Here is a 22890-nt window from a genome sequence, read left to right on the forward strand (position 1 = left end):
GAAGGCGGTCCCGAAGATAGTTTGGACCCAAGCCATTTAGGGCTTTAAAGGTAATAACCAACACCTTGTACTGGGCCCGAAAACTAATAGGCAGCCATTGGAGGGACTTTAGAACCGGAGTAATATGGTCTCTCCTAGATGTTCCGGAAATTACTCTGGCTGCCATATTCTGTACTAGTTGCAGTTTCCGGATCAAGTACGAGGGTAACCCCATGTAGAGCGCATTACAGAAATCTAGACGTGAGGTTACCAGCGCGTGCACAACAGTCTCAAGATCGCTTACTTCCAGGAAAGGGCGCAGCTGGTGTATCAGCCGAAGCTGATAACAAGCACTCTTGACTGTCACATTTACCTGATTCGACATCAGGAGCGATGAATCAAGGAACACCCCCAAACTGCGAATGCAGTCCTTGACGGAGAGTGTGACCCCGTCCAGGACCGGAGGTTGCAACCTGAATCCTGGTTTCGGGGCCGCTACCATGAGCACCTCCGTTTTGTCTGGATTCAGTCTCAATCTGTTTTTCCTCATCCAGCCCATTACTGCCTGAAGACATTCATTGAGAGAGAAGATGCTATGAGAATTTGAGGCCGACAAATGAGACTTGGAGAAATAGATTTGGGTGTCGTCAGCACACTGATAACACCCAGCTCCATTACTCCGAATGATCTCACCCAGCGGCTTCATATAGATGTTGAACAACATTGGGGACAGGATAGCACCCTGTGGAACTCCAAGGTGAGCTCCATTTTACTGGAGCAACTGTTCCCAAGCATCACCCTCTGGGATCTGGCTGAGAGGAAGGAATGGAACCACTGCAATGCAGTGCCTCCAGTTCCCAATCCTCTCAGGCGATCCAAGAGGATGCCATGATCTATTGTGTCAAAAGCCACTGAGAGGTCTAAAAGCACCAACAGGGTCACACTGCCCCTGTTGATGCTCAGACACAGATCGTCAGTCAAGGCAACCATGGCAGTCTCAACCCCAAAGCCTGTCCTGAAGTCCGCGGTCTCAATTACTCACGGAGGAGCGAGCCCCATTGGTTAGAATGGCGCATTTGCCTGTAGCGCACATGGCCATTCAAGCCAATGGATCCTGAATATATGTGTTTCCATTTTCGCGGGGGGCTCCTCCAGAATGCATCGCCCATGAAAACAGAGGGGCGACTATAAATGGGTTCTAGAGCAAATCAAGCATGAGCTCTTCTTCGAAGCCAAGATGACTAAGCAGAGATGTTATACTTTGGTCACATCATGAAAAGACATGACTCACTAGAAAATACAATAATGATTGGGAAGTTAGAAAAGAGGAAGACTGCATTCTAGATGTCAAGTCTGCAAGACCCGAGCAGGGCTATTATGGATTGGGTGACCCATCACTACTTCTTGTGGTAACAAATTTCATAGTATGACCATGCATTATGTGAACAATTAGCAGGGTGAGAACTGAACTGGAAATTTCCTAATCTCCAGTTCATTCTCTTAGTTGCTGCACTACATTACTCTAATGACAAACATTCAGGATTTCTTTTTATGCTGCTTCAAAACCTCAGCAAAGACCTGATTCTTCTTTCTCTTCTACCGAGAGGCTTAGCTATATTCTCCTGATTGAAAGGACCACTTTCTAAGATCAACTGGTTCTATATACCTTACACCTTTCAGCTAGGATTAGGAGTTCCTACAGAATATGTCAGCATAAACTAGGTGATCTGATTTATTAACAAGTGCTATACACAAGAGTGGATTAGGATGAAACATACAGTATTTTGGGTAGAAAGCTGGCTCTAACATCTGGCTCTGGAGCTTAATTCTGATTCTGAATAAACCCAAGGAAGGCTGAGCAGCAGCTCTCTCCCTGCATTAGTTTGTAAACAAGATCTTTAAAAGGCAATGCTAAATCAAGTACTCAAACCTCAATGTACAAAAATAAAACAAAATACATTTTCGCAGCTCACTTGTGCCACAGAAACACTAACATTTCAAAGTATAGCTCATTGAGCCAATGAATAATGCATGTATTCTTATTGTTATGCAAAACCAAATGTAGGTTGAGGCAAAAAGCTGGGCTGTTTTTATCTACCCTAAGTAGATATATGTCCCAGAGATGAGTCTAGTTTGCAGGGAATCTTGAGCACACCACAAAACATTGCCTCTTACTATGGTGCTAAGTATACCTGGTGATGGGAGCAATGCTTGTCTAAGTTTTCAACATTTCCCAGGAACAATACATGAGAGAAAACTAAAATGGTCATTTGGAGACTTTAGTGGAATCCAATTGGTGCATTACACTAGCACTTCCATCTTATAAAGTTTGAACATAGTCTGGACCAAGTTCTAGTTCAGACTACTTCTTGCCTGACATCCATGAAATTGAGGCATTTCCCTCAGTGTCGACCTTATAAGAATCAAGACAACTTTTTCACATTTGAAGATGGTTTTAGAGAGGCTGGAAGAGGTGGTAAGAAAGATTTAAGATCACTGAAGGGCATGCTGGACATGGTACATAAACTATTCTTCACCCTTTGTGGGACACAGTATTTGTAGATGGGGCTAGATTAGACCAGCTGCAGTCTAGAAGTTGTCCCTGGAAATACTATCAAGAGAAGTCCAGTTTCAAGGTCAGAAATGCACTTCTTACCACTATCCTTTTCAATAATTGAAATTAGTCAGAATTAGCAAAGGTGGTGAGATGCATAGGTATGAAATACCTGAAAAACATTTTACCTCCACTGTTTTCTGATCTTACAATACTGGTACTTACAGTAATATTAAGCAAGTTCCAGAGAAAAACCACATCAGAAGGGCCTGTCAAGTTCCATAATACCCAAGCATAGGCCATGAGATATCAGCTTCAATGGCATATTCTGTGTCATCTTGACGGAATAGCTACCATTCAGTCTATGGGAAGGGAACCTCCAGCCCACTGAGATGCCCCAGGGGAAGGAACATCTAGACCACAGATGCAGATGCCCTGCCTGGCTTGCTTGCCTTTATCTCCAATGAGGCTGGGGATATTGCATACCGAAAGGACTTTGCACTGAACAGGAACAGCAGCTCTAGTTTGCAGAATGTCTGAAAGTTGGGCAAATTTATAAGATTTATGCATGACCTTGTCCACTTTGTTGTGGACCCTCTCTATGTACTTAGCCCTGCCTGTTGCTGGAATCCTCCCCATCTGAACTTTGGCCCCATGTTCACAAAAATGATTTCCCATGCCATTTTACTTCGTTCCCAGACTCTTAAGAGATTTTTTACACAAAAACTCAAGTTTGCTTTACTTTATATCAGTCTTCGGTGTTAATGCAAGACCTAGACTGGCAAAACATTTGATTTCTCTTTTATGTTCTTTCCTGCAACAGCATTGAGGCACAACACAAACAACACAAGACCCCAGAACTATTTTTAATTGCCTCTGACAAAACATGAGCCTATCAAAAGAAACTAACTTGATGGACAGCTCCTAATTTCTCTGCTGCAACAGTTGCTCTCTCAATTGCACCTGCCAGGACTGTTAGACTGCTCTTCAGGTGTTCTACCATTTCCTTTGTCCTGCTGTCCAGACAGGCCTGGTCCAGCTTCTGTGGGGGGAATTAGAACAGAAGCAATCCATTAATTCACATGTGAGTGCATCCTTGCACACACAAACTTATATACTATGATTCTATGACCCAGATATGTATTTAAAAAAAACAATGAAAGGGAAAAAGAAAAAGAAAAGAAAAAGAGAGGGGAAAAAGAGAGAGCACACAGAAAACAAGGATGGGGTAGGCATATATGCTAGTAGAAGTTGCCTATGAAAGGGGCGTCCTTTCCGGACGTCCCTAACCCTAGTACGCGCTTGGCGCGTACAAAATGGCAGCGTCCGTTCTACACGGGCGCCACCATCTTGACGTTGCAGACACATAGCGTCTGCACATCCCGCGACAGAAGTGACATTGCGAGTGTGCCATTGGCCACTTGCGGCACCAATTCCAGGGCGCAAAAAGAAGTCACTTTTTGCGGCTTCTTTTTGTTGCATCCGGGAACCATATGGTTTGACCACTGCGGTTCCCGGACGCAGCAACCAGCGGCGCCAGCAGAGCTCCCTTCTTGGGCGCTCTGTAACGCGCCTATATTTCCAGAAGCTCATTTTCTTAAAGTTGGTGTCATAAAATACTGTACACATTCATGAGTAGTTAAATCAATGAGATCCTCTGACCATTGAAAAACAAAGGGAGAGTGGCTATCTTTCCAGCCCTGGAGTTAAGTCTTTTGGCAACAGTAAGAATACGCAGGGCCTGACTGTGTTAACCATTACTAAAATTCCATGTCTCAAAGAGATAATTTAAAAAAACACATGTCTCTGCAAATATTATAATTTTTTTCAGTACAAAATGGATATGTTACAGCACATGCAACCAAAAAAAGTGTAACCACTGAATATGTCAAGATTATTTGACAAAAGAAAGCCATTATTGGGTTAATCTTGCATTAACCAAATCCCTAGTTGGGTTGCGTCTCCAGGATTAGGTGAACAAATTCCCAGGACTGGATCTACACATTAACCAAACCACACAGCACACCTAGGTGACTGTAGAAACACCTCAGCCTAACTTATTCAATGGCATTTGGGTTGAGTACAAATGTTAACTGAACAAAGGCTCAATTGAAATGAATGGAATAGGATGTGATTTAAGCTCCATTTATTTCAGTAGGAATTAAGTATAACTAGACAGTCAGCATGGTGTAGTGATTGTGGGACTATGACTATGGAGATCAGGGTTGAGATTCAACGCTTTGCCATGTAAACCCACTGGCTGACCTTGGGCAAGTCACACACTCTCAGCCCCAGAAAGCCTAAGGTTCTCCTTAGGGTCGCCATAAGTCAGAAATGACTCAACGGCACAAAAAAGAGAGTAGGGCCTGTTACAGACAGCCAAAATAAAGCTGCTTTGAGTCACAGTGGAGGTATGGTGTTTCAATGATGCATGCGTCCTAAGAGTCCAGAAGCCACACCAAAGCCACGCTCCAGTCCTTAGGGCTGCAGTGTGGCTTTGGTGCGACTTCTGGACTCTTAGGACACATGTATCATTGAAACACCATACCTCCACTGTGACTCGAAGCAGCTTTATTTTGGCTGTCTGTAACAGGCCTAAGTATAAATAACAGTCTGGAACCAACCCATTCCCTGGTGCTCCTGAGCCATTTTTAGGTTTTTGCGAATATGCAATGCTAGTTGTGAGCTCTAATTTCCAACCCAGGAATACAACAAAAAATACACATGATGGTCAAAAGAGTCCAGAAATGGTTTCACTGACCTGCAGTGTTGCCTGGCATTCTGCCAACTCCATCTGAATATTCTCCTCAGCTGTGTTCCTTGCCCGCTCTTCTACCTGTACCCGCCGCTTCAGCGTAAACATGTCGCAACGGAAAGCCAGAGCCAAGTGTGCAAAAGCTGCCTGCCAAAGAAAGCAGTGGGTCAAACAAACCATACTGCTGAGGAATCTCATACAGCATTCAGGCACAGCCTTCACCAGCATTATTTATATATCAGAATAGTGGAGAGGAGTGTTCATGAATTGGGCTATGAGAGATGAAGGGCCATCTGGGGATACACTACTATGTTTTGCTGAGAGGTCTTAGATTTTTGAAGGAAAGGGGGAGTACAAGAGCAGTGTTTTTGTTTTCTCTTACTCTCTTTTTGCAAACTGACTTAATATGTTTCCAGGTTTTGTGAGCCAGCATGGTGTAGTAGCTTGAGCACTACTAGATTATGACTCTGGAGACCAGGGTTTGAATGAAAACTCACTGGATGGCCTTTAGAAAGTCACACACTTTCAACCTTAGGGGAAGGCATTGGCAAAAACTCCTCTGAACAAATCTTGCCAAGAAAACCGTGCGATAGATTTGCCTTAGGGTCTCCATAAGTCAGAAACAACTGGAAGGCACACAACAAGACCAAAGTCAGGCTGAGAATTTCCATTAGGGTTACAAAAAGGCCTGACTGACTGGCTAAATGAAAGTCAGAAAGGCAGTCTCCTTCAAGCCAGCTGTGAGATTACAGACATTTCTTACAATCGTTGCTGTTGAGCTAATCACAAAAAAATTATAAGCTTTAGAATGTTTTGTAGAGCAACTCAAAGGGGTGCATCTAATGGGTTATCTCCAACCAAATGAAGAGAGTGGTACTCACCTCCACATCTTGCTCAGTCAAAGCCACCCTGCCAAAGAAGAACATTAAAAAAACATGAAGGATAAGACCTTAGAGACTTGGCAAGGTTAAGCAGAAAGGAGGCCCTATGATTTTCAGTTTAAGTAATCTCCTTATTGATTTATGAGAAGTTTAAAAAAATCATACCCTTCAAACATAGTTTTAGGGTGGCTTACAAAAAAAAGAAAAGAGGAAAACAATGAAAATGTCAGTGTAATATAATAAGCTATAAGCCATTAAATAATAAAACAGAATGAAACAGCAGAATTAAAACTGCATCTAGAAAGCTTGGGGAAAATAATAATCTAGTTGACTGGCATAGAAAAGACAATAAGAAGTCAGCAGCACTGAATAAGTGGCATTGGGACAGAGGCCACCCCCCCCCCCCCCTTTCCATCTTTTGGTTGTGCAGACAATGAGTTATAGCTATGGTGCCAAATAAACTTATTTGCACAAATCAGTCTGTTTTTCTTTCTTTCTGCAGAGGTCATTTCAGTGAAAAGATCAAATGAATAGAAATAGGGACCCAGACTCTTGATGCTCATGGCTGTCTGTCTGCCTGTAGGGAAGGTCCATTGTTAGGGGCATCTTGTTGCATGACTGACCCTTCTGCTGGCAGAAGTTCTAAGTAACATGATTCAGACAGGGACAGTTCCAAAGTATTTTAGTGACACTATTAGCCCCATGTATACAAGGGGATAGTTCTGCCACTGATTTTGGCAAGATCCCACATAGGCCTATAATATTCTTTACATCTCTTGTGAGAGTTGATATAATCTCAGACCTATTTTGTATGTTTTTATTAGCAATTCAACTATTTTATTTTAGCTGTGTTTACATATGATATTGGCTTTTTTATGGTTATATGACTAATGCAACTTAATCCCAAGCCTGCTATCATCTCAGTTGTGGCTATTCACTTTCATTTGAACTTTAACACTACTTTATTAAAGTGTTACTAGCAATGGACAGACACACAGATGGTTCATACCTATGTAGGCCCAGCCTTTGCAGAACAGAAAGCTCCATCAGTGCAGAACTCAGTGAGTCCTCAGAGTGATTTGTGTCTAGACAAAGAAAGACAAAATCATCATCATCACCACCATCACTATCAGGAGATAGACCAACAAGCCAGAGTCAGACAAGGAAACATAAAAAAAAAACCTCTGTTGCTCCTCAAGATTATCCTATTTGGCATGAAAATGAAAAGTTAAAATAGGGCAGTAGTAACCAGATAATGATCCTTTTCCTTTTCTGTGTTACTCTGAACCACAAACACTGAAATTCCTTACCAAAGTCAGTCACAGTCTATGCCATTTCTATTTTGCATTTATTTACTATAAGTATTACATGCTTAAAATTTTTTCACAGAAAATCTAAATATTTATAGATTAAAATTCAACCCTAAAGTCAACGAATAAAAGAAACACAAGCATATGTATTTGTATTAAACTCAACACAAAAACAATGCTAAATATAAACAGAATTAGCCAACCGAAATATACTTGTTGCAAGCTTTCAAAGCTCCACTGGTTTCTTCATTAAGATGTTACATACCAAACAGGAGAAAAATTGGAGATGTTAGTAAGATGCCTGCATTTTGTTCTTTCTGTCCTTAGTTAAGATGGTATGGGGGAGGGTATCTTTCTTACTTGATGAACAAGACAGTGGAGCTTCACAAACTTGCAACAAGTATATTGTGCATTCTGATTGGCCAATAAAGGTAACAGTATAGTTTTTTGTGGGTTTTTCGGTCAATGTGGCCATGTTCTAGAAGAGTTTATTCCTGATGCTTCACCTGCATCTGTGGCTGGTATCTTCAGAGAATGATGGCATGGAAGAGAGTTGTGTGTGTGTACATACACACACACACACAGTAGAGGAGTGATTTCCATGTTAATCTGTGTATTGTTCTGTTGATAGCAAGGTCTATGCAAAGAGGATTAGTGTTTGCTTAATTAGTGACCATTGTCTGCTGGGAAAACCTCTGACCCTGGGTGGTTTTCTATTTGCATTTGCTGAGTCCTGATTTTGCTTTTTTTCAGGAATGGTAACCAAATTTTGTTCATTTTAAGGGTTTTTTCTTTCCTGTTGAAATTGTCCAGGTGTTTGTAGATTTCAATGGCTTCCTTGTGCTTTCTGACCTGATAGTTGTTGGCATGGTCCATGGCATGGCATGGCATGGCAGGTTTATACCACCCTGGGCATAAAATGCTGTTTGAAAACACTGAAATTGTGGACCATGCCAACACTTTTGCTAGCCCTGGTGAGGAGGAGGACACTAAAAAACCAATAATCAACCAAGGGAAATCTTATTCAGGACCAAACTACAGGTTTCAGAAATTTTAGAAGACATTGCTCATACACATACTGTATTTCACAACCTGCAGGATTAGAAAATTACTCATAAAAATATTAAAAACAAGCATCTCTGGAACATGACTTCTTCACCCATTATGTGCACCCAATATCAATGTAGATATTCTGTATTCTTATGGAACACCACTCATCCCTCCTAATTTGCAGGGGCTTCATTCCGGATCCTCCACAAATCGGAAATATTGTGGATATTCAAGCTCCATTGGTTATAATGGTGGCGCAAACACCATTTTGTCCCTCCTCACTTGCTGTCCATGAAGGACCAAAAATGCAGACTCCAAGGGAAGGGAGGTACAAGTGTACTCTACATACACATTCCTCATTATGTCTCTCTATCATACAATAGGTAACCAGAGCTGGGTTTTCCTTTTCTATACTAGTTTAGCCATGCTAAATAACCTAAGGCCATGTCTGTTCTGCACATAGAAAAATGAGCATTTCATTGTACATTCAACAGTGCACATTCAATTTGCCACACCCAATCTCTAATGCACATCAGAATGTTTTCGTCTGAACTACGCTGTGTAGAAACTGGTGATAACTTAGTACTGGGAGGGTGTATTGTCTTACTATGTTGTACATCTTTGAAAAGATTGTCCTAGCAAGTACTAAGTATGTAGAGAGATTCTTTCTTCTTTATTTCAGTTAGTATCAAATGTGCTACAAAATCTCTCTTCATACTGTTTCTACAGACTAACATGGCTATATCTTTAAATTATTATTATTATTATTATTATTATTATTATTATTATTAACCTTTATTTATGAAGCGCTGTAAATTTACACAGCGCTGTACATACAATCTTTTTAGTTAGATGATTCCCTGCCCTCGGGCTTACAATCTAAAAAGACATGACACAGAAGGAGAAGGGAGTGGTGGAGGGAAAGGGTAAGAGGTCCAGCAGTTCCTCTCTACCACTAACATGGCTATATTTTTAAATTCTTACCAAGTTGTTGTTAAGTAGTAGTACAATTGCAATATACAGATTGTTATAGCCCATTTTAAAATAGACTAACATTAAAGAAGGAATAAAGAAAAGTGTTACAATGGTGAGAAACACAGGAAACTAATGGTGTGCCTGCAGCATTATAGTACAGGTTGAGTCTCACTTATTCAAAAGGCTTGGGACCGAAAGCGTTTTGGATTTTGGAGTTTTTCAGACTTTGGAATATTTGCATATACATAATGAGATATCTTGGAGATGGGATTCAGGTCTATACATGAAATTCATTTATGCTTCATATTCATCTTATACATGTAACATGAAGTTAATTTTATACACAGCACTTTAAATAATTTTGTGCATGAAACAAAAGCAAAGGTGTGTCTCTATCTCAGCCACCAATGTGGACAGTTTTGTATTTTGGCTCTCAAGATAAGCAATACCCAACCTGTAGTCGGATATTACTTTAACTGTCATGATTACATCTGTGACAGAACAGGCTTGGATCCCTTTCTGGGAGAAAGGTGGCATATAAATGAAATATATTAAAAACTAGGATTCGCAGTCTCTGCTTTGATCTATTGAGAATTCTGAGTATCCCACTGAACTGCAATTATGTCAAGATTTTGTTGGATGCAGTTTTAATAGAGTGATATGAAACACAAACAACTGTATAGTGCAGATACATAGCAGCCACACATCTTATCATGACAATCCAACTCCGTGAGGAAATGAGGTTTACAGTTGGTTGTCTGAGGCCTGTAGCTTTTATCTGGAAATAGCAAACAATGAAGCCCAAGAAATCAGAACTAAAAGGAAAGCAACAAAGATGAAGAAGAGACATGGATGGGAAAACAGATTTATCATGGTAGGTGGTTGCTGAGGAAGGGTAAAATAAGAACTTTGCAGATCCCATCAAGGATTATGCCCAGTGACCTGCATAGGAGTAAGCCTTGGGGCTAGGAACATGCAAATCCTCTACAGGTGGAGAGAGTGTGAAAGGAAAGTTCAAAGTGGGGAATCAGAAAAGAAAGAAATGAAAAAGAATTAAAATAAAAGGAAATGGGTGGGAGAAATTCTGGAAGAAGTAAAAAATTAAAATAAACAAGTTTAAAAAGGGACTAATGAAGAAAATTACTTCTAGGGAAAGAGAGCAAATCATAAAAGCAATGGCAAAGACTCACCAACCTTCATCGCTTTCACCACTGTCTTCAAAATGCACGGTAAGTTCTCTGTTCCCAGTCCTAACCCTCTTTGCTTGCTCTTGGGGACTCCCAGCAGAAGGCTGCAAAAAAAGAACATGATCTTTATAGAACGTAAATGAACGTAAATGTGTCTTGTTTCTGGAAAGAGAGTGACATAGGCAGAGGTGTGGGCTGTAGGTAGCTGAATAAGCAGGAAGGAATAACATCCTTCCAGATGGACTGTAGGTTAGCCACATCTCCATTGCTGTTGGAGGGTCGATAATGGGCTGCATTATCGTTTTTCAAGAAAAAGAACAGGGGCCTGATCTAGACGAGCCTGAAGTGCACCCTCGTCATGTGCTAGGGGTTGGCCGAGGACGCACCACCCATACGTGCCTCCCCCCAGCACGTGATGAGGGTGTCAAAATGATGGCGCCCTGTACACACAGGTACCGCCATTTTGACGTGACGGACGACTAGCGTCCGCACGTCCCAGTGTCATTGTGATGCCACGAGTGCGCCATTGGCACAGTGTGGCATCACAATGGCACAGCAGAAAGAACCTGCTTTTTGCGGGTTCTTTTTGCTGCGCAAGGGAGCCACTTGGTTTGTCCGCTACGGATCCCTCGCGCAGCAAAACAAGGCGCGGATAGATCGCCCTTTTTGGGCGGTCTGTATCCCGCTTATAAGTTCTTTTCCATAAGTCCTAAGATTCTGTAGGATAGAGCCATGGCAATTCATCTCCTTTAATTCTGCAGCGTGGCTATACCCCTAGCCCACCTTACCTTTTCGGTGCCACAAGAACTCCCCCTGCTCTCATCCACCATCCTTTCTAAGTTGTCTTCTGAACTGGCCATTAAGCCTATGAATCAAGTGTAAGAAAAAGAGGAAATTTTTTTACTCAGCTTACATTTCCACCACCCCACATCTTTAACCTCCAACCAGAACAACACAAACCACCACATTACATATGAAAATGACTTCCCACTTCCTATCCTTTGGCCTATTTCATCAATTTGTTACATTTCCACTTAATTTAAATATTCAAATTACAATACACCTCTACTCCTACATGTTTGAAAGATTCTTTATAGTTCAAAACCTATTGATATTGTCATTCTTTCTTTTTCTGTTATATATTTAAAAATGCATTCCACTCTTTCACAAACCTGTTTGTTGTTTTTTCTTTAAATAACTAAGGGCCCAAAGGTGTGCTCCAGTCCTTAAGACTGGAGTGTGGCTTTGGCACAGCTTCTGGCCTCTTTAAGATGCGTGTGTCATTTAAACAGCATACCTCCAATGTGACCCGAAGCAGCTGTATTTTGGCCTGTCTGTTAGGGCCCTAATTTAGCCATCTCTGTGAATTCTAATATTTTCACAGTCCAGTCCTGAATCGATGGAGTTTCTGTATTCTTCCATATTCATGCATATAATATTCTCGCCGCCATAATCAAATATTGTAACAATTTGCCATGTAGTTTCAATGTATCATCTACTAAGCCTAACAGAAACAGTTCTGGTTTAAAATGCACCTTTATCCTGAGTATCCTTTGTTCTTAAAATCAATCTACTTTTAATATATTTTCTTTGCCTTGTTACAAATTCACCCTGCATGATCATATGTCCCTACTTGTTCTTTATACTTCCAGCATTTATTTTTGGCTCCTTTATGCATCTTTAATAACTTATCTGGCATTAAATGTCATCTAATCATCATTTTACAAACATTTTATTTCAAATTATATGATAGCATAATTTTCAGGCCCTTTGTCCACATTGTTTCCCAACTTTCTACTTGAATATTATGACCAAGATTTTGCACTCATTTAATCATACACTCCTTTATCCTCTCCTCTTCTAATTCCAACAACAAATTGTGCATTTTCTGGATCATTGTTCATCATTGTTCATCACTGGTGCATAACTGAGCTTCAAATTCTTCTTTCTAAGTTCAAAGTCATACATTTTATTATCAGTTTTGTATCTTTCAAGCAACTGTCTATATCAGTACCAGTACATGTTTGCTCCCTATGCTATCAGTTCCTCAATAATTTTAAATCTATGTTCACCATTTTCATAAGTCAGAAGATCTTTATATAACAACCACTTTTCATTCTCCCCTTTGCCAGTGTTATCTGATTTAAATAAGGCTTTGTGCATGGATACCCATAATGGCATTTTGGGGCACAACCTGGGTCTGTACTTGTTCCATGTTGTTAAGATAGATCTCCTAATGCAGTCATTATTAAAAACTAAATTTGCTTTTACTTTGTTGTGTCAAAGATAATTGTGCTATCCAGACCTCAGGTTGTGCTTTTCCAAATTCAAAAGTTTATTCTTATCCAGTGTTAGCCAGCCCATTAACCACACCACTGTACATGCTGTAAATTAATTTTTTTAATCTGGTATGTTTCTACTTTTGAGTTCTCAGTCTCCAAAATGGACCAGACTTCTCTCCTTGAAATCAGAAGCCAGCAGGAGAATTGGTGCCATCAATGGACTGCTGTGTCCTTCAACCAAACATGGTAGAATTAGTTGACAAGCAGGTCTTGATGGTCATTTGTGTTAACTGAACCTCTTCCAGTAACACAAAGAAAAAGAGATAAATTACAGCAGAAAGAGCAGTGGTGAATTATTGTAGTAGACAAACTACATTGGCCATTGTACAGAGATTTAGAGTAGCACTGCTTCCTACTTGATGGTGAGCTTGTCATGTGAATACAAGCCTGGGCAGGCAACTCATAATCCTCCTGCAATCCCTGTTATTTCTCACTTATTTATGCTGGCTTGAGCTGTTGGCAATTGTGGACTTACAACATATGGTGGCCAGCAAGTTATTCATCTCTGCTACAGACAAAGCAACTGGGTGGTCTTAAGTCAGTGAAGGCCTCTCTTGCATGTAAGAAGTTAATGTTTGAGATTTGCTAAATTTGAGCATAGCATCATTGGCCAAGATCAAACCAGTGACCAGAGAAATTAGGGTAGGCCCAGTCCACAAATTACTGTCAGGAGGTGGCACCATAAAGTAACAGGAGATATAACAGTAGTAGAGGTTTCCCTGTGAATCTTTCATCTAGTGCAGAGGCTTTTCAAGAGAGCACTGGCCGACAGCAGGAATCTACTGATGTGAAAACCTTCTATGCCCATCAGAAAAATAAAATGGAGAGTAGTGCTGAATGTTCTGGTGGAAACAAAAGTAAATAACCATGCAGAAGGTGTTGCAATTAGGCAATGTATGCAAGATACACAGATCAGACCAGCACATTGGCTTGAGTGTGGTTGTGAAGTGCTATGATGGTAGGCAGAGAGGAATAGGTAAGAATGAGTTTGTGTTGTATTTTGCCTGAACAAATAAGATCCTGTGAAGGTCATAAGTGATCTGAGAGGTGCTTTTCACAGTTAGTAATTAAGCCATGGAAGAAGAATGCATCCCACTTGGATAACAGGCACAAGGGTCCCCTCCCAGAGGACTGCCTTTCAGAAGTGCAGCTGACACCATCCTGTTGGGTTAAGGATGCAAAACCTTAACAACACCAGACAATTGATAAGCAGTGAAGATCCAGCCAAATCCTAACAGCAGTAGGCTTCTGCCAATCCAAACAAATCACATCAGGCAGCTGCCTCATCAAGATGAGGAATAACCCCTTCCTAGCCTCCAGCTACTATCCCCATGCTGCTCTTGACCTTACCTCTGTCCAGTGAGAGCACAAGTCCATCCAGCTCCCCTGGCTGCTGCATCAGCCTCTCTTTTCTAAAAGGATAAACAACATGCTAGATTAATGATCACAGAGCTCCAACTAGCACAGAGAAGAGCATTATACACAAGCAGAGTTGCACAAATTTCCTCTATCCAACCACCCTCTCACAGTGTTATCGTCCCTGCAAAGAGACCCTTGGAACATCTTTCACCAGGATGTGTCTTTAAACAGAAGTTGTTTCATTCTAGACCACCTTCTGCAGCATGATCCATTTCCATAGGGTGCTGCAGGCATCACTTTCCAGTCACCCTCTTCTCTCCCTCCCTCCCAAGCATCACTTACTCCACAGATGCTGCTGGCATGGATTCAGCAGCCTTACCTCTGCAGCACCACTCCATTCTCCATGCCAGCCCAGGCTGCTGGCAGCCAATGCTGCAGAGTCCTTGCCACAACCTTTCCTTCCCTGGTAAACTAGACAGGGAGAGGCTCCTTGTAAAGGCATTTCCCCAAAAAATTGAGTCACAAACCCACAGCAAGGTCTGCACCCATCACATTTCCACTGCCCTGACAAATGGGCCCTGCAGTCTCCTAGGTAGCTAGCTGTTAAGTAAGTATTTGCTAATCCAGGAGAAAAGAAAATAAATTAGAGAAAGGGGGCCATCTGCTGATAATGTGTGGTATTTCAACCTCTTTGGAGTCAGAATAGCAGGAATCAATTGGCAAATGCTTCTGAGTAATATACCTTGTTTATAAAAACTCTATGAAATTAATGTGGTGGCGTAAGTTAACAGGCAATCTGAAGGAACATATACACGCAGGGGCAAAAATGTGGTTGATAGAAAAGAATAGGAGCCATAGAGGAGGATGAGGGCATTGATTCCCCAACTAAGAATTCTATCCCCTCCATTAAATTTTCCTTCATTTCCCGAATTCCTAACATTGCAGAGAGTGGGGCAGTGAAAATTGTTCACACCTAGAATTCTTACATTAGCTGTGTTTGTATTCCTGTGGTAACTGTATCTGTTTCTTTTCTTTGGATATCTGAACTGTATTTCTAAATGCTTAACTGAAAGATTAAGTTATTTTTCTGGAACTCAGAAGCATTTTAGTATCTTTCTAATTCTGCAAGTCAACTGCCTGAAAATTGGCCTCATAATTGTTATCTGAGAACTTTTGTCGTAGCTCTTAAACCCCACTTTTGCTCACTGAGAAAATTAATCTTTAGATTAGCACTCCCTTGGTTCTCTGATATAGTATGTTGCTTTTATATGCTTGGTTTCAGTTACTGAATGAGGAGGAGGGGAAAAGAAATTATTTTTCTTCTCAACAAAGACCAAGAAGTGAGAGTAATTTCTGCATCAATATTATTGTGCTGTATTTCTTATCCATTATTATTAATTATGCTTTGAATGTGTTTTTAACTGTTTTAACCATTTTTAAATGATACTATTATTTAATTATTAAAAACAACTAAAATAAGATTTTAACTTAATCTTGTTTTAAATTACTGGAAGATATCATAGGTCCCACCCCAGGAGAAAGGTGGGGTATACATTGAATTAATAATAATAACTAGCCCAAAATAACCAGACAAAATGTTCAGGCCTGTGCAGAAAACTGTAATCACATGGAATCTTGTTTTGAACTGCTCACCATGATGCCAAATTAGCTGTATGTGTGAAGTTATTCTGTGCAAAAGTTGGCCATATGAATCAGACCGTTACACACAGAGAGAAACACACTCTTTGAGAGGTTTGCAAATACTGCTACTCACCAAGGCTGTGAAATGTCAAACCTAGGTGACAAATATACCAAATGATAAAGGCAAATGACAAATAAAAGAATAGCTAGATTATAGACTGAGATGCACTATAAGAACAAATTAATGGAAGTTTTTATACACACAGAGAGAGACATACAGAGATAAACAAAGTATCTGCTGTAGCGTGGTTCAGTATTTTGAGTACTGGACCAGTTTAAATGCCTTACTCAGCCAAGAAAACCCCACTGAGTGACTCTGGCCAGGTCACAATCTATCATCCTCAAAGGAAAGCAAAGGCAAACCCTCTCAGAACAAATTTTACCAAGAAAAACACATGATAGGTTCACCCTAAGGTTATCATAAGTCAGAAACAACTTGAAGGCACACAACAACAAACAATATCTGAAACTCAGCAAGGCTAGCATATGAGGGAAGATTTAATTTAATATATAATTTTTTTTCTTTCATGAAAGAGAGTATTTTCATTTTGTTCTTCCCATATGGTGCATAGTTTAATAATTCATAAAATACAAGGCATAAGAGAGACAAATAGCATATTAATTTTCTTCTTGACCAATGAAGAACAGTGATAATGAAGCAAATTTACTTCCAGATTTGTTATATGTACTCAGCAAGGGATGCATTCAAATTATACATTCCTTAAGATGTACTGATACGTCCTGAAAAACCCAGCGCCTGTGCTCACAGTGGGGGAGTTGAACACAGTCTTCTCTCAGCCTTGTATTCACAGAAGGAGCAGCCATATAAGAGCAATTACGCACTGCAAATAACCCGTTGTATAAACACACTCATGAAATACATACCTCTGTGTTTCATGAAATATTTCCACTTGTTCGGTTAAAACAAGCCTCCAGGGTCACTGCAAATACGACTTTCTCTTTGGGTGACTCCATGATACTGCAAACAATCTTATCCACCCAGAGAAGGGAAAGAGCCCACTAGCCACCATGGCTAGTTTACCACTGCCTCATTTCACCTTCAGGCTAATCTTCCTTTCCAGAGTCCCAAGATAGCTTTAAAAAAATAGCAGGTGGAATAGGGAGACTATGGAGAGTTCAGAGCTGCTCCACCACCAAAACCGTGGGACATTCTTCTCCTCTGAGAGCACCTGTTTATGATGGATCTCTTCTCAGAGCCTGTTCATCATCACTGTAATGCCCAGGAAGCTATTGGGAGCTCTCCGTGTGCCTAAGCCTATCCCACAGAAAAAGCACCGATAATCCAGGCCAAGGGCAAAGGACTGAGACAGAGCAGCAACAAGCAGGAAGGGATTGGTTGATTTTAAAAGTCTTTAGCCCTTCTTGACTGAAAGGATCCTGAGCCACATCAGGAACGTACACTTCAAGACCCTTACAAGGCCAGGTGAGAGCAGGATAGGAAGATGTCAGAAATGTGTTTTTCCTCCAGCAGGTGGTTCTTTCCATTCATCTTACAGTACCTTGCTATCTATATCTGAATGGATCTGATCAACATGAGTTCAGAAGAGATAGACCTTCCTTCCTTTTAGGCTATTGAATATGCACTGTATTCATGTTCATATTTTCCACATGTCAGCTGAAACAATGTATTTTCTTCAAAAGATGATCCAGACTTTGTAAGGCACATGCTGAGAGCTTAGGAAGTTAGAAATGGTGATTTATTGTTTATAATAGGGGTGGGAAAAGTGCATACCCTCTAAGTGTCCTGATTTGGCAGAGACAGTCCTAATTAATCCTCTATTGTCCCATTTTTTCAGCTGCTTTTAAAATGTCCCAGTTTCTTTCTCCTCCAGCTTTCCTCAGCTGCTGCAAATTGAGTCCAAAGCGTAAACGTAGTTTGCACTTAATTAATTTAGCAGAAAAAGAGGAGAGGAGGAGCCAGAATCTTGCTCTTCACAATAGACTGAGGCAAAAGCAAACTGCTGCAGCATCTCATAGCTTGTATGTTCTTCCTCATTAATAACCTTTGCCATCTTGACCATACTCTGATATTGTTTGGCCACTCGTATCCCAGTTTTCATCTGTGAAATGTTGCAAGGTATGATGGTATAATCCTGAGGCCACACGTAGCCTTTGAGTCTGTTTTTGCAAGCCTCACCCATTCCAGACTCCTCCTTGTACTGCTCTTTTTCTGCTCCCCAGGTGAATTTCCTCTTCCAGAACTTTTGAAGACCAATAGGTCAACACAGACCGCAGCCTCCACTGCATTGTTTTAACATTTGTAATAATCTGTTTTTCAAAACCAGAAATTGATTTTCAGCCATCGCCAGATTTGTTTTGGACAGTTCTTGTGACCTCCACAGGGTCCCAGAGGCAGAGATCAGTGATCCCCAAAGTGGGCAGTATGCCCCCCTAGGGGCAATGAGATGATCTGTGGGGGGCAGAAGTGAGGTGGTGAGGGGAAAAAGGGGCAGCACGAGGGCCTTCAGTCAAAGTATTGTGTGTTTAAAAAACATAAGTGGAACCAGCAGACTTTAGGACCATGGTGGGGATAATGTTGCATGAAACCTTTTTTCAGGGTTCCTTAAAGCCACCATGAAGTCTCATTGATTGCTTCACCTGCCCATGTGAGCTCATTCTCTCAGCCACATCTTTCGCTAGCAGTGGCAGGAAACTCTTGCAAGGCTTGGGCACAGGGCATCTTTTCCCTGGTTTGGTGCCATTTTGGAACAAACTGACTCACTGGAGCAAGGAGTTAGAGCATGTGACAATGCAGAAGTGGTGGCAAAAATGAGGTTCAAATTTGGGACCACGCTTAAGATTTGTAAGCTTTGTTGGGACTTGGCTGGCAGGTTGGAGCTGTGCTGCTGCTGCTCCTGTTTTCATTCACTGGACAGGCCAAGAGAAGAGGTAGTAGAAGAAACAATATTTATGTGTGTTTGTGGTAAAAGACACATGAAGCTGTGTGGGAAAGACAAGTCTCTGGAGATGGAAGGGGAGTAATATCTGGGGTTGATTCTTGGAAAGAGTCCTTCCCCTTGAAGCAGCTCCTATAGTTAAAATATCTCCCTTTCCCTGCCTACACCAGTCTCCAGTCCAGAGCATGTGGCCTCTGTTAACCATCGTATACACACTGGCCGTGCCCCTCTTCTCCCCAAGAAAGAAGGATTGAGAGTCTTTCCTCACCAAGGAGAAACTTCTCCCTTTGCACTTGGTCACTTTGTGAGCAGCAGCCATGCAGCTGGCTTAGCAGCAAGCAAGAAGCTTCTTGCCCATACTGGCCAGCATGGGTGAGAGGCTTCTGGGTCACTTCTCAGCCAGCTGCTCGGTTGCTGCTCTCAAGGTGACTAGATCCAAAGGGAGCAGTGACCAAGTTTGGTTGTTTTAAATTTGCAGTAGAACAGCAGATTTAATATAAAGAAATAGGTATTGGGGGGCACTAGAGGTGTTACCCAAGATGAAAGGGAGCAGCAGCCCAAAAAGCTTTGGGGACAACTGCTCTAGACACACCACAGTTGCCCATCCCAATCTGAAATAATTCTGTTGCATAATTTTCAAAGTCAGACTTATGTGAAACCATACCATATAAGGTAACAGCAATATCATTTTATCACAAAAAAGGAGGAAAATGAAAGATAAAAACAGTGTATCTTATTACTACCATCTGTTCTTTTGTTTTGAATAAAAGTTATCTTTGTTTCTCCTTTTGCCCCCAATTCTGAAGTATTGTTGTTCTTGGCTAGCAATCCCCCTCTCCCACATGTTGCTCAGCGGACCTCATAGATCAAATTCAGAGAAGCTAATTATCTTCAAAGATATTCTCCTTTGATTTTATATTGTGCCTTTTGGAGACAAATATTTGATTTTCTTCTCCCTTGAATCTCATTTCAAAGCTCACATGATCTAACGTTAAGCAGGGAAATATGAGATGCTAACAGAGAGACAAAGAGAAAGGAAGAGCGAGAACTCACATAGCTGTTCCTCAGTATACCAGTGGTCACTGGCCCTTGCATTCAGCTTTCCCCATCTGTGCATTAAATATAAGAATAAATGACCTACCTTGATAGGGATGTGAACATTGTCACATGCTGAGAGACAAACGTCTAAGCAAAACCACCGAAGACATTCCCTTCTTTCAAGAGGGTTTTCCGTTCCTATATTAATGAAGGCAGCATTAACAGTCCAAATTGGACAAAGATAGGGACACCAATTTATGCTTTGCCCCAGAACAAAAGCACCGTCTCATGAACACTAAGCTGCAACACTGCTCCTCATGCTGCCCCCTTGAAAGATTTTCCTCTTGCCTAACTTGCTGTCTTTGGAATGCACTTTCACTGCTGCTGGAGAAGCCCCTTGTTTATAAACCGGATGACTACCATCTTGTAAACACTCTGTGCTTGTCTTTCTAGCTGTTAGTGAAGCTGAAATCTGGACAAAAAGTCTTTTCTTGGTTTTGTCATCTCATTTTGGAAAGAGAGTGCCCTACTGCAGCTTAGGAAAATAACAGAATACATTGCAAAGGCTCCGAATACTGACCTAACTGGGTGGGCCCAGGAGGAAGTCAACTATGTGGCTTCCAGAAGATAGATCATTTCATAAAATCACATCAGCATCATCCAAGGCATTTAAACTGCAGCTGTCTCCACAGTAACCCCAATCAAGGCTTAAATTCAGTAAATGGTGAAGGCTCAACAGAAGATGGATTTGAAATGTCATGGCTGAGCTCTAAAACATGTAAAGCAGGTGGGTGTACACATACATAAACAGACAGAATATCATATACACATACACCACTGGTCATGTGCTGTGGATGCTTCAGTGTTTAATTGACGTATTCACTGAACAATATTTGATCAGATAAAAGTTACTTACAATTAAACGGCTTTGTTGAAAGGTTTCTTTTTTAATTGCAGAATTTATAACAAATGACTACGGAATGTCACTTTTGAAGAGGCACAACCTCTGCCTTCCCGTACACTTTTCTCCTTTGCAGCTATACACAGGAAACCTTTTTTAAAATGGTGCCTGCTATCACAATACACACATACACCAGTCGCATCACTAGCAGTGTGGGGAGTGTGGCCTGCACTAGGTGACACCTCAAATGAGGGAAGACACCTGGTTGGGTTCTCCTCCCACTGCAAGGTGAATGCATCCCTCATAAAGAGGTCTCTGGCACTGGGGTAAAGGAGAGGGGCAAGTACACTCTTTTGGCTACTGCTGTCACACACACACTGAGAGCCCCTCCTGCAACAAGTGACACCAGGGTAGGGGTGCCACTGGTGTGCATAATTCTAGAACAGAAGTATGCCTCCCCACTTCAGAAGAATTGTTATTCTTATGAAAATTTATTATTTGCATTGTTATGCAGATAATATACATTTTTTCCCAACCCATCACCCTTCAAATGCATTTGGATATGATGGCTTGAAATGACAGCAATTGTAGTTCTCCACATCTAAAGTGTGCCACCTTGGGGTAAGCAGGTTCAGAATATAAATCAATGGAGCAAAGGCCTTCTGTTGTGAATTTGCTTAAAGTCATATCTCACTCAAATTACACTGCATGTAGGCTATCTTGTTCACTGGTATTTCTCTGTTGCCTCAGGCAAGAAAATAGCAAAGGCAGCTTTGATTCCTGACCTATTTTTTTCATCGCACTGAACTACAACCAATATATAGCTACTCTTTCCAAGAAACACTTCCCTTCTGCAGCAGAATCTTGAAAGAAGCTTTGTTGCTTTTGATCAGTCATAAGCTGCTGTGATGGCTGTCTGTGCAGAAGGAGAAGCGGTTGTAAATGGCTAGACAGAAGTTTCTTCATGGGCTCCTTCATCATCTCACATGCTCAAGACAAGTCACATCAAGATGGGAAGGTGGAGCTCTCCAAAACCCCTCCTTAGTCCTGCTTAAAAGGGTTCCCAGGTGAGCTCAGCAAATGGCACTTTGTCCTGGGATTACGTTTTTAGCATGCTAACACTGACCTTATTCACGCTGTTTAAAAGCAGAGCATTTAAGCCTGAAAGAGCCAGCATGGTGTAGCGGTTTGAGCATTGGATTATGACTCTGGAGATCAGGGTTTGAATCTCTATGGCTTGGCCATGGAAGCCCACTGGGTGATCTTGGGCAAGTCACACTCCCTCAGCTTCAGAGGAAGGCAAAGGCAAACCTCATCTGAATAAATCTTGCCAAGAAAATCTCATGATAGGTTTGCCTTTGGGTCACCACAAGTAGGAAACGACCTAAAAGCACACAACATTGAAAGCTGAAATTTTCCACATTGTGAATTAAGTTTAAAAGTGTCTTCCCCTAAATGTTGAAGCTGTTGTACAACGAAAAGCATCTTTTTGTATATATGAGCTTATTGTCCTATGGTTCACAGCATTTGTGTAAAAGTACTGGAGCACATCTTAAGTGTTACAATAAAAAAGCTCTGTGTGAAACTGTTACGTCTATCAGTTAATCCTCTGGAGAACAGAATATTATCATTAGTTGCACAAAATGAGAGGATGGAAGTCATGGTATGCTTAGTACTGGTATTTGGGGGAGTCAAGTTTGGAATTTAATTCTGATGCAAAAAAACCCCACTAATGCTTTATCAGTGTCTAATAGAGGTGAAAGCCATGAGACAATCCTCCAATGCTGTTTTCCCTTTCTTTCTCCCTCCCTCTTAACAATAGTAAAATAAAGACAAGCCTGCCTTGCCATGAAATAGACTTTTGAGGTTTTCCTGCCCAATACTAAATGATATACTGTATAGGATTCTAAACAACCGTGTAATGTAACAGAATTTCTCAT

The 22890-nt window shown here is 41.1% G+C and overlaps 1 protein-coding gene across 13 annotated transcripts in view; it reads right to left on the minus strand.

Moving 5' to 3' along the window:
* Positions 1 to 20333, minus strand: part of LOC149316102 (uncharacterized) — a 35759-nt gene extending 15426 nt beyond the window's left edge. For 2 of the 13 annotated variants that reach the window (XM_089514814.1, XM_089514808.1), the window contains exons 1-7: positions 14772 to 15026; positions 14384 to 14445; positions 10695 to 10795; positions 7179 to 7254; positions 6170 to 6197; positions 5295 to 5435; positions 3444 to 3575 (exon numbers count right to left, since the gene is read on the minus strand). In XM_089514814.1, the coding sequence (XP_089370940.1) occupies positions 3444 to 3575; positions 5295 to 5435; positions 6170 to 6197; positions 7179 to 7254; positions 10695 to 10795; positions 14384 to 14445; positions 14772 to 14894 (663 nt within the window). In that variant the 5' untranslated portion in view covers positions 14895 to 15026. Of the gene's footprint in view, positions 1 to 3443; positions 3576 to 5294; positions 5436 to 6169; positions 6198 to 7178; positions 7255 to 10694; positions 10796 to 11479; positions 11557 to 14383; positions 14465 to 14771; positions 15031 to 16978; positions 17364 to 20152 lie in introns of those variants that run through there. The other 11 variants (XM_089514813.1, XM_089514815.1, XM_089514822.1 and 8 more) reach the window with 11 other exon arrangements.
* Between the last annotated feature and the right edge of the window lie 2557 nt (positions 20334 to 22890).

Source organism: Sceloporus occidentalis, unplaced genomic scaffold (genome assembly GCF_023333645.1).
Source record: "Sceloporus occidentalis isolate IW3139 unplaced genomic scaffold, rSceOcc1.0.p SCAF_3, whole genome shotgun sequence".
Taxonomy (NCBI): Eukaryota; Metazoa; Chordata; class Lepidosauria; order Squamata; family Phrynosomatidae; genus Sceloporus; species Sceloporus occidentalis.